We start from the raw sequence: 12,591 nt of genomic DNA on the forward strand, positions 1-12,591 counted from the left end.
ACCCCACTCACTCACACACACAGTCTCACACCATTAACCAAAAAAAACCATCTCTCTCTCTCTAAACATGGCGGAGGAGAAGCAGAAGCACAGCGGCGGCGGAGCAGGAGGAGGAATTGTGGCTGTGGATCCAAAGCCCAATAATGGCCTGACTTCAAAAGTGATCGACTTTGTTGAAAAACTGATTGTCAAGCTCATGTACGACTCTTCTCTGCCTCACCACTATCTCTCCGGTAACTTTGCTCCGGTTCGGGAAGAGACCCCACCCACCACTGATCTTCTCGTCAAAGGTCACCTTCCGGTGCGTACAATTATCCTTTTTTTTTTTTTTTCGTATTGTATAATTCTCTTCAAATCCTAACCGTTCATTTATTGGGAAATTTATAGTCGGTTTGGTAATAGCTTATTTAGCTGATATTGATAATTTTTTGTTGAAATTACTGTCTATAAAACGCTAAAATGGAGCTGAAATAGTACCAAAAAGTACAACGATACTTGATGTAAAAATAAGTTAAAGAGTAGCAAAAATAAACTAAAAATAACTAGCATTTTAAGTCAATGCCAAACGTAACCTTAGTTGTTTGGATTTTGCCACCTCATCAATAGTTTCCAATGACATGGCGAATTGGTGAAATGGGTTGTTTATATTTTTTTTGGATAGATACGATAGTATTTTATAACATGTGAAATTTTATAACATGTGAAATGGGTGATGTGTACGGACTATGTACATTAGCGAGTGTGCAGTAATTAGTGACAAGTGATGGAAAATGCTAAAGATTACAAATTTTACTGCATAAGGTTTACAAACTGATGTGGAAATATGGCATTGAATGTTAGAATTATGTTTTTGTGATTGGTGACATGCCAGTTTGTAAAGACTATATAGTTAGCATCACTCATGCTGAATAATGGTAGTAAATGTTTGCTAAAATGTTGATGACGTGGCAAATGTTAAACCACTCTTTGATTATGAATTGTTAGCTACTAGTAGTTTATTTATAATTTATAAATTGTTAGGATCTTAGGGATTTTACAATGAAGTAAGTAGTAAATGGATGGTTTAGATTTCGCTGGATTTGGACCCTCTGGAGTAAAGTCTTACTATTCATCCATTTTGAAAAGAGCGGATTGGATTATGTCATATTGTCTATAATTTAAACACAGATACCAAAATTATGATAGTTCACATTTTTTTTTAAAATGTTAATGACGTGGCAAAATCTAATACACTCATTTTAAAATGAATGGATGTGATTTTAGAAACTCCACGGTAAAGGATTTTTAATTAAGATTTTGTCACATCAACAATAATGTTAGTAAATTTTTGTTTAAATGTTGATGAGGTGACAAAATTTAACTTACTTGTTTAGAAGTGTGGAGGGAAGTTATGACTTGAGAGGATTATGACGCATATGTATTTATTTATGTATGTGAGTTGAGGGTCTGTTTGGTATTTTATAAAATGAAAGGTCTACTTGATCAACCAACCAAACAAAGTGCTATGTTTGAATTTTCAACATTTCTTTCTAAAATTGTTTGGAAGTTCCATTTGGTGTTTATTGCACATTTTGGGTAATTTTGCTTTGTAATGTTGCGATAATCTTGATACGGCATAATTTTCTATGCAAATATGGTGGATGTACTGTGTTTTTTCGTACTTGAGTGAGTGATACAAATTTGATATGTGGATCCTTTATTCGGAAAAAAAAAAAAAATTAGATGATTTGGAGTTTAAAAATGCATAAACTTTTTGCACAGCTATGAAGGAACTATTATTTAACTTATCACTTAATGATCGATTATAGTTAGCTAGAGTTTGAGGCACATGTTGTAGACATTAGCTGATTTCAAAGCTTGTGGGGAAAATGTTAGATGTGAAAGCCTCATGATTAGGAGCTGTGAATGTTGCGCAACTTGTGCTTGGAGGCTATGCTTTGCAGTGCAAAGCTAAAGAGTGTTCATTATTGTTTTCTGGTGATATTGCTTTAGTATAATTGGGAAAGCAACGATATTGCTTTCAGTGAATAAGTTGGTTGCAAAAATCTGGTGTTGGAATTTTTAAGACTGTTTATAAGATATGGGAAAAGTTAAGATTTTATGCATGGAGTGAGGACGAGAAGTTTAGACATATGTACTAAACAATCATATCCATGTGGTTTAGATGTGTTCGTGGTAAACTGACAAGCAAACCAGCAAAAGAGAAATATATTAGATAAGAAGACATAGAATGGTGGAGAAGAATAAATTTGGCCAGTCACTTCCAAATTTTTGGGGCTGAGGCTTTGTTATTGTTGTTTGTTTAGCCTCACGTCCTTGAACTGAGCTATTTTTGGCATTCCTGTTACTATTCTAGGTTTTTCTTTTGTATTATACTACAGCCTTGTTGCTGGGTAATAGTGGTCCTTGTTGTGTAATAACCTGTCAATTTGAAGAATTCCTCTCACCTTGAGTTTGATATGTGCTATCTCGTTACTATAAATGTGTGTATATATATATATATATATTTCATTTTGAGTAAATGTAGCCAATGGTTTGACCAATTATTCATTTATTCCTCCAATGCATCAAGCTGCATCTTATTGCCTCTGTTGCCCATGACATGGAATGTAGAATATGTCTTACAGGATTGCTTAAACGGAGAGTTTGTTAGGGTGGGTCCTAACCCAAGGTTTTCTCCTGTTGCTGGATATCACTGGTATGTCTTTTTTTAATTAATTAATTAATATATATATATATATATATATCTGTGGAACTATTTACTGTAGTTACTTGACTTAATTCTAAGTGAAGAAGAATATTCATTTAACTACTCTAAATGAAGGGTTTTTTTTTTTTTTAGTTCTTGTGAATGAAATTCAGATATTGATCAGATGACCATTGTGCTTATTTCCTTTGTTTCTCTCTTTGCAGGTTTGATGGAGATGGGTGCGTGATTTTCTGTTCCCTTATTCAAAAGAGTATTTCTTTTAAGTTTTTTATGAAGAAAGAGTTTGAAGATATAACTTCAGTACCACTTTTCCCACTCCAGAATATCATTAATGTTTCTCTGCTTTGTGTGTTTAATTTATGGTTGCTTTTTAGTGGCTACTCAGCGCCCAATTCTCTACATTATAAAAGTATTTTTGTCAAATACTTTGAAGGAAAAAGCTCCACGTAACAAAGAAAAAAATGCCAATTGGCTGCTCTATATAGTGAAGTGTCAGTTTTCTTGAGTCATCATATATGGTGGTTATATGAGCAGTAAACCCTTGTAGTTCATTCTTTAGTTGGCCAAGATCATTTGAATTTTATATGTGGTGCTTAGTTCTGAGAAATTTCACTGAAAATATCATGATTGTTCTGACACAACTACAGTTTGGCAGTGGAGCCAAATGAATAAATTTTTTAGTGACTGAATTTACATAATTGAAGTCCTCTAAGAGGTAAAATGATACATTTGTTCTTTTCCCCCTTCCACAGTTGCTTGAGGTTCCTTCCAGTTGATACATATACTATCTTGACATTAAATGCTGAAGTTTTACTTGTTTCAGTACAATGAATTGCCAAATCGAGCCTGCCAATGAGCTCTAGCTCAAATGGCACCTCCTCCCCTTGTAAGAGTAAGGTGGAAGGTTAGGTCGTGGGTTCAAGACCCATTGGGTGTGTGTGTGTGACTTATCAATTTAAAAACACACTAGAATCACCAAATTGAGCTTCTTAAGAATGAAAATTTTCCCTATGATATTTCCCTATGTGGGTGTGTGCCAGCCAGAATATTTTATTGAATGCAACTGCTATGCTAATTTGTGAGTTACAATTGTTTATGATTTCTAAGAATACCTGGTCTTAAAGAGTGAAAAATAATCATGATGTGATCAAAACAACTTTGGACATGCTGGTGATATGTTCAATCATCAGGATTCAAAATAAGATGTTTAGCTTGTTCTCCTTCTTTATGATCCCTTGGCAAGCTTAGGTGTCACTCTATTAGTGAAGGGGGAAAGGAAACTTGACTGTACTTTACCCGTGTCATTTTCTATTTTCATGATTTTTTTTTTTTGATAAGCATTTTTTTTTTATTTTCATGATGTTTGTTACGCTATTTTAGTCTTGTAATTCTGTTTGGTTTTGGTGAAGCGTGTGTCTGTTTGTTCAGTGGAACATGACCAATTTCAATATATCCAAGAGCAGCAATCTAGCAAGGAATTTCAATATATCCAAGAGCAGTAATCTGGCCATCCTTGCTAGATTGCTGCTCTTGGATATATTGAAATTGGTCATGTTCCACTGTGTTTTGCATTATTTCCACTTTTTCTTTAATTTTAGAGGTTCATGAATGTTAGTTTATCCAATACTAGTCTGTTAAAGCAAGAAGGGATTAGGTGATATCTTTAACTTTTCAGTATGATTCATGGTTTGCGCATCAAAGATGGGAAGGCAACCTATGTCTCCCGCTATGTAAGGACATCTCGGATCAAACAAGAAGAGTATTTTGGAGGTGCTAAATTTATGAAGGTATACCAGTAAGCTGTGGGTTTCTTTTTTCTTATTTTTATTTCTGGTATGTTCATTGGCATGGTTCATGTTGTTAGTATATGCCCCCTTTTTTAGTCACATGTTTTTCCTGTGCATAATTACAAATCTTGAATAGATAATCATCAGTTGCATATGTTTGATTTGTTGGTCCTGTTGTATACATGTTTTTTTTTTCCTTTTTAAATGTCATTACAGATTGGAGATCTTAAAGGGCTGTTTGGATTACTCATGGTGCACATGCAAATTCTGAGAACAAAGTTGAAAGTATTAGATGTCACATACGGAAATGGAACAGGTTAGTTTGTCTAGTATGCAACTTTTGCTCAAATGAAAATAAATCTGGTGAAATTATGCACGTAATTTTTAGTAGAGTTCAAAAACATTATCCCATGTATAATTTTGCTTAATGTTCTGGTTGCTCAGGTTCTTTTTTGTTGGTTAATAGTGTGTGTATGGTTCTTCTATCCATCAAGTCCCCATATATTAGGATGCAGGTACAGGGCTAGGTTTCAAAGAATGAAGTGTCCAGATACATGCTTCTTTCAGACCTAGCCTGGCAAATATGTTTACCTAAGATTTCGTTGCTCAACTTTTTTTTTTTTTTTTCTTATGTGCCGAATATTGTGTTGCACACTTGCACTATTTACTTCCTTTATTTCATCTATCAACCCCCCACCCCGGCAATACCCCAAAAAAAAAAAAAAAAATGGTGGGTAAGATTTGAACTTAAAACCTACCAATTTGTCCCTAGCCTTTTACCAGCTGAGCCAGAAGTGTGTATGGCTTAATGAATATGCTCTCTTCCTTTAGTAGACACATATGTATTTGTTGAATATCTCTGATACATGCACTGTGCCAAACTCTGTCTTCAAAACATGTGTATTGGGTATCTCTACATATTTTTTTTCGTGTTTAGATAATCCTGGTGTGAAGTGCTAGACACTGAGTATTTTCCTCCTGTGTACAGCTAATACAGCTATGGTGTATCATCATGGGAAACTTCTAGCACTTTCTGAGGCAGATAAACCTTGTAAGCTTGTCTTCTTCTTGTGTTTTTCATTCTGAAAAATTAAAATGAAAAGGGTTGGTCTTCCTCTGGATTGCCATTCATATTAAAGTAACCACTCTATTCTTTCATGGTGGGCGAAAAGAAATACTGAGAAATGCCGATTTCTTTGTCATATATGGACTCCATCAAGTAACTTGGTGGTATGTCCTTGCTTCTGATGTGGGATTGAAATTGTCTTCATTGCTTTATTCAGATGCTATTAAAGTTTTGGAGGATGGAGATCTCCAAACACTTGGTATGCTGGACTATGACAAGAGATTATCACATTCTTTTACTGCTCATCCTAAGGTTGACCCATTCACTGGTAAGACATCCTCGTAAAAGCAATTTAGTGACCATGGTAATGAAAGAAGTTCTTTTAACTTACAGAACCTTCCATGCAGGCGAAATGTTTACATTTGGCTATTCACATACACCACCATATATCACCTACAGAGTAATTTCCAAAGATGGTTTCATGCATGACCCAGTACCAATAACAATATCGGACCCCATCATGATGCATGACTTTGCCATTACTGAGAACTATGCGATTTTCATGGATCTTCCATTGTATTTCAGACCAAAGGTATGTTACTTGTAAGTTGTTCCTGTTACAAAATACCATGATATTAAATAAATAAAGTTGGCATGCATAGTGATGAAAAGCCTCTCTGAACAACCCTAGGCTAACGGAGGAGCCCTGCCCAAAGAGACCGCCGCAAGAGGGGGGGGGGGTGTGAAAGTTAAATTTATCATTTAATTCGCCTTTTCACCCACTAATGTGTAACCAGCTATATTTGACATTTTGATTATAAGAGAGAGCTGTACCTACACTTTAATGTGGCCTGCAACATAACAATTTGAACATAAGTAAGCTTGAAACCATTTGCTTTGACAATGTTCGTGGAGTGTTTTTTAAAATACAGGTATGGTTCAGCTGGCTGCATCATCCATTAGGGTCATCCATCTTAGTCTTAGTCTTTTTACCTCTCAATAAGCTTGAAATCATTTGCTTATACAATGCTCATGGAGTGTATTTTGACACAAGTATGGTACAGCTGTCTGCATCATCCCATTAGGGTATCTTGATTATTGTAATGAATAAAAAAAAGAAGCATGCTTGTCTTTCCCACTCTTTGGTACTGTTGAAGTAATTCTATTGTCTTTGAAGTTTCTCAAAATTCAGGCACAAACTCGGTACTGCTGAACTACATGATGTAAAATCTAAAATTGAAGTGCCTTAACTAAAATGGGCTTGAAAAGGTCTTGCATCAGGATTTTGATGTTGATTTATCTTAATATCTGTAGATGTCATGAGCATCAGTATGTGAAATTTATATATCCTTCTTGAGTAAACAATTTTAATGGAAACAGATGTTCAGATCATTCTATGTCTCAGGTGTGGTACTTGGAATTTAAACCTTTATAATTTCTTACTTATCAAAAAAAAAAAAAAAACCTTTATAATTTCTTTCAAACACGCCATAATTCTGGAACAACTCCTCAGCATGCACAGTTGATCCCAAGATGAAATCTTATAATCTTTGCTGGTTCTCTTTTTAGGGGGTGGGTTGGGTGCAAGGTGAAAGTTGGAAAAGTGACCTATACAGGAAATTTTCTAATAGCATTGTTGAGCATCATATCAATCGCATCACATGGAAGTTGTAATAATTGTTTACATTTTATTTCAGGAAATGGTGAAGGGGAACAAGCTGATATTCACATTTGATGCAACAAAAAAGGCTCGCTTTGGTGTACTTCCTCGGTATGCAAAGGATGAGCTGCAAATCAGATGGTTTGAGCTTCCAAATTGCTTCATATTCCATAATGGTGTGGTTCATGATTAAGCTAAAATTAATATTTATTCTGTTTTCACATATCCATACTAACCTTTTCGATGACTTCCTTCATTAGCTAATGCTTGGGAGGAGGAGGATGAAGTTGTTCTGATCACTTGTCGACTTCAGAATCCAGATCTGGACATGGTCAATGGGCTTGTCAAAGAAAAGCTTGAAAACTTCACAAATGAGCTGTAGGACACCTTCACCCATTTTATGATAAGGCAAAGCTCTATGTACACAGGTTGTTCTGATAGTTGCTATTCTTTTCAGGTATGAGATGAGATTCAACATGAAAACTGGTCTAGCTTCACAGAAGAAATTATCTGCATCTGCTGTAGATTTTCCTAGGGTGAATGAGAGCTACACTGGCAGGTATTCATCAACTGTTTGTAATGGGAGATTTTGGGTTGTTTATTGTTACTAGATCCATTCGAGATTGCAAAATTGTTCATTCTGGCAGTGGAAGAGAGGAGCTAGATAATGAATGGTTATATTTATATGATCTTTTTTCTTTTTTGAATGTGTTCTTAAACCCGCTTTTATTTTGTAGACTATTTTTATCATTTTGCTAGTTTCCATGCTTAGTTTATTTTGTTCTCTTGGGTGTTATATCCTTCTTATGTTTTCCATCTAATTTTTTTGGTGCATTATCAGGCGACAACGATATGTATACGGAACCATACTTGACAGCATTGCAAAAGTGACTGGGATAATCAAATTTGATCTGCATGCTGAACCAGACACTGGAAAAACAAAGCTTGAAGTTGGAGGAAATGTTCTAGGCATCTATGACTTGGGACCTGGCAGATTTGGTTCTGAGGCTGTTTTTGTCCCTCGTGTGCCCGGCATTACTTCTGAAGAAGATGATGGCTACTTAATATTTTTTGCCCATGATGAGAATACTGGGTAATACTTTCCTTCCTCACACTATTGACAAATTTATATTCTCTCTTTTAATCTGCTGCTTAATTGTTTTGATTTTCAATTTTTTTGCTTTATTAGGTTCTTTCGCAAAATCTGGTTCTTTAGATTAATCAGAAGAGGAAATATTAATATGTTGCTATTTTCTCTTTTACTAAAGCTTGTTCCTGGTCATCATCCAACTTTTATGCACGATAAAACCCTTATCTCAGCATCATCCCTTGTGTGAACTTACCAATGTATTCTACGCAGTCATAGATTTCTTTCAGATGCTTTGGCCATAGTTATTTAACTAATTTTCTTGACTCAGATTTTAAGCTTGAATATTAATCATGATGATCTCAATTTTCATTCATAATTATGCAGAAAATCATCAGTGAATGTAATTGATGCAAAAACAATGTCACTGGATCCTGTTGCGGTTGTTGAGATGCCCTGCAGAGTTCCATTTGGATTTCATGCCTTCTTTGTAACAGAGGTCAGTGTTACATCGATTGCATTTGGATCCATTTTCTTTCTTACATTCTGTCCTGCTAAATGTGAAATAACTTCATAATGGAACTTCAAGAGATTTGAAAAATCAAACTTTAGGACAAACAGGATTGACACGGAATAAACTGAATGAAGGCCAAGAAAAGTAAGATTATAACAGAGGAAGCAATGGAAATTGATAGTTATGTGATGCTCAATAGTGATCACTTTCACTGTGGAAAGATTGAAAGAGACATGGATTAGCTGTTATGGACAGCAGAAATAGAGGTGCATCTGGGATGTTATGTGCTCAACTTCATACTATTCAAATTTAGGGATGGAAACTTATTTTAGTTGACAGTACCAAATGCTAGGCAATTATATCCATGAAATGAGTTTGTGAATGTGTAGATGGATGATTGATAACACTACGATGGTTTGAATGACATCTGATGCATTTGTGAGTAGCTGAAGATAGCAGCAAACTGTAAAATGTAAGATGAGAATCATTTGAGATGGGTTGTACATAGAAGATGATTGTGCTGGATAGGGATATAATTTCATTTACATTGGAAGGTGCTACAAGAAAAAAATACAAGATTGGCTCATAAACAAAACGGCCCTGGTACCTCATGATTTGACCTACATTATATGGGCTCCGGAATTCTCTGCATGTATGGAGCCAACTGTCAAATTCACCTTTTTAGAGATTTTCCACCATTTTGGACTGTCTGGAGCTGTTTGCTTATCCATGACATGCCACTGCATATACATGGGTGAGGTGTGTTCAACTGTAGGGTTTGGGTACCATAGGATTACAGGATTTTAAGTGAAGATATGGCCATAATTAAATTAGATTGTTGAAAATTGATATGTTTCCAACCCTGAATATTTGGGAGACACAGCTTTGTCGACTTATGTTTGGCTTTTTTAATTGCATGAATTCAAAGGGGTTGAAAATGAGTGGACTTGTGTTCATCCGATGTTATGCCGCAGTTGAATCAACAATTTTGACTAATATCTTGCATAAATCTAGAGAGCATCGCCATGCATTTTATTGATTCCTTATTTTTGTGTACATTTTATGATTATTTTGTTATTGGTCTTTACCGTGATGGTTCTAACATACATACATTGTTTTTGCACAGGAGCAACTTCAAGAGCAAGGGAAACTGTGATTGCTTGAATGTTGGAAATCTCAAAATAAATTTAAGATGGAGAAACTGCAAGTGGAGACATATAAATGTAAATTATGTACACTAGACCTCTTTGGCAGTACTTTCCCAATATTGTATATGGAGATCTTCCAAATTTAAGCAGTAAATATACTTGGTAATAATTCCTTTTCCGACTGGGAAGTATTACTTTACAAGGAGGGAAAATAAACCAGAAAAGAAGTATTTATCTCAACAAAATTGACTTGGATCCAAAGAAAATACACCCCACATGTTTTTTTTTTTTTTAAATGAAGAAACACACCCCCATGTAAAACAGTTAATTAGGATTATTGGTAGGCTGAATTCATACTCAGGCAACCACCATTCACGTTCAGTGAAGTAATTATATGATTTGTATATATTTTTTCTTTCATTCAAAGTGTCTCTTAAGAGATGACTTAAAGAGTAAAAATATTAGCCAAATAAAGTCTGATTAAAATGGCACATTTTGACTCACTTCTGTGCAATGAGATCCTAGTACAAGATCAATTGGCACAAGCTCTGGCAATTTGGAAACTTAAGATTGTTTGTCCAGGGATTCTACATTTGTGCTATGGGATTAGTAAGTCTGCCCTACAGTTTAATTAGCATGGCAAAATTAACAATTAGAGGTGAAAAAACATACAACACTGAGAAACTAGATAAACTGGGAAGAGAGAGAGAGAGATCAAAGAGAAGACATTTTTTTTATTAGTGCAATGAAATGTGTAAAACTAGTGCAATGAAATGTGTAAAACTACAATCAGTACCAAAAATTAAAAAGAGGGAAAACATGTGTGAAACACAAAATAAGCAAAAAAAATAAATAAATAATAAATAAAATCTTAGCTAAACGCAGTTTTATTTAGTAAACCACCATTAATCTGGTGATATACCAAGGACAACAACACTTTGCAGCCACTAGCTATGGAGGCAAAAATCCTTGCGCACAAACACCATCCAGTATAGTCTTAGAGGACCTCCCACCATTCTAATCACATGGTCAATGAATGAAACATTGAATACCATCTTCTTTTCTTTCTTTATTTCTCTCTCTTTTTCTTTTGCTTTTGAACATGCAAGAGATTGATTTTATAAGTTGGGTTTATATAGGGTTTAGCTAAAGTGGGAATATTTATGACTCAAATATCACAAATTCATATTATCACAACTAATATGTTATAATGTTTCCATACTAAGCAAACGTATGGAATACACAAACTTTGGTATTCGCATTGTCTTTCTATATATTACAAGCACAGCATTGTGTAGATAGAACGTTAAAAATGGCAGGGTAAAAACATGATTTACACTCTAAAAGTTATATTCACGTTTGCCTCCTTTGTCCTAGAAATTTGTTCACAAATCTGAAATCTGTCCAGTTTCCTTTGTATTCGCAGATGTCATTGAATTTTCATGTTAAACTCTTGCCATTTCAAGCAAACCATGTGAGCAAGTAACAAAAACATTAAACCTCATAAACATAATACTAATAAGAATCTACTAGATTTTAGGATAGAGATAATTATAAAATAAAAAATTGGGATAGAGATGTAAAGTTTTGTTGCAGAATATGAACATAACAATTAAGTTCATAGTTTTTCCAAGATTAAAATACACCTTTAGTCTTTAGAGTTTGGTTAGGGATTATTTTTATTTTGCCTCTTTACTTTTCAAAATTTTCATTTTGACCGTTAATGTATGATTTTATTTTTTTTTTTTTATTGGCCTTTCATTGTTTTTATATAAGAAAAAAAAAAATTTGGCAAACCTAATACAGTTCCTTTCTAAAGAAATAAAATATTAGTTTATTGAAATATATGTTATTGCATCTTCTTCCTACCAGATTAATACGAGGGGATGAAAATACTTGTTTTGTAGTCCTATCAAATTCAGTATTATGAATAGCTAACTTTAGTGTAACTACCTATTAAAAAGGGTAACCAATGGATAAGATGAATGAAATTTCCTTTTAAAATGTCTCAAAATAGAGTTCACATGATATTAATAATTTTCTATTTATTTTTAAAATTATTTATAAAATACAAAATAGTTCATATATATAGTTATATACATAATATTAATCATTTTGAATTTCTTCATTTATTTTTCACTTTATTAAAAAAATGTACAAACGAAAGTCAATAAAAAAAATTAGAGACATGATTTATTTCACAATATTTTTTATAATATTTATTGTTAAATTGATCATTTTCACATAAATTCACCATTAATATTATAATGTAAATGATACAACATTTTTAATTTTTTTTTAATCATAATTGCTATGTAACATGTTATATATGATTGAAGTTGTAAGGGCGGTTTTTGGGGCCCAGGCCCAACAAGCAGGCGATTCTGGCCCAAAAGACCCTTGACAATGAATTTGTAGAGAGTGGGTCACAGAACTAGGTCTTGACAGAGTAAACGTAACTATTAATAAGCCATGCAACCACTTGAACGTGGGGATATTTCATTAAGTTTCCTGGGATAACAGTCCATGGGGCTGTATCTAATGTTTTGTTTACAGAACTCCTTTCTCTCTCTCTTTCCTTACTTCTTTTTCTCCCGTTTTCTGATCCCTTAGTCATGG

At 34.1% G+C, this 12,591-nt stretch overlaps 1 protein-coding gene across 2 annotated transcripts; it reads left to right on the forward strand.

The window, feature by feature from the left end:
* Nucleotides 1-10,212, forward strand: LOC115983590 (carotenoid 9,10(9',10')-cleavage dioxygenase 1). 2 transcript variants are annotated; one of them, XM_031106309.1, is made up of 14 exons: nt 1-301; nt 2,628-2,698; nt 2,914-2,928; nt 4,386-4,497; nt 4,714-4,813; nt 5,486-5,548; nt 5,781-5,891; nt 5,971-6,155; nt 7,261-7,399; nt 7,484-7,601; nt 7,681-7,782; nt 8,065-8,316; nt 8,698-8,809; nt 9,951-10,204. In XM_031106309.1, the coding sequence occupies exons 1-14, from the start codon at nt 68-70 to the stop codon at nt 9,978-9,980; spliced, it is 1,644 nt and encodes a 547-aa protein (XP_030962169.1). In that variant the 5' UTR covers nt 1-67; the 3' UTR covers nt 9,981-10,204. The 2 variants fall into 2 exon arrangements, with proteins under 2 accessions (XP_030962169.1, XP_030962170.1); XM_031106310.1 differs by lacking the exon at nt 2,628-2,698 and having other exon boundaries at nt 221-301; nt 9,951-10,212.
* Nucleotides 10,213-12,591: the final 2,379 nt, after the last annotated feature.

The sequence above is a fragment of the Quercus lobata genome, chromosome 4 (genome assembly GCF_001633185.2).
Source record: "Quercus lobata isolate SW786 chromosome 4, ValleyOak3.0 Primary Assembly, whole genome shotgun sequence".
Lineage (NCBI taxonomy): Eukaryota > Viridiplantae > Streptophyta > Magnoliopsida > Fagales > Fagaceae > Quercus > Quercus lobata.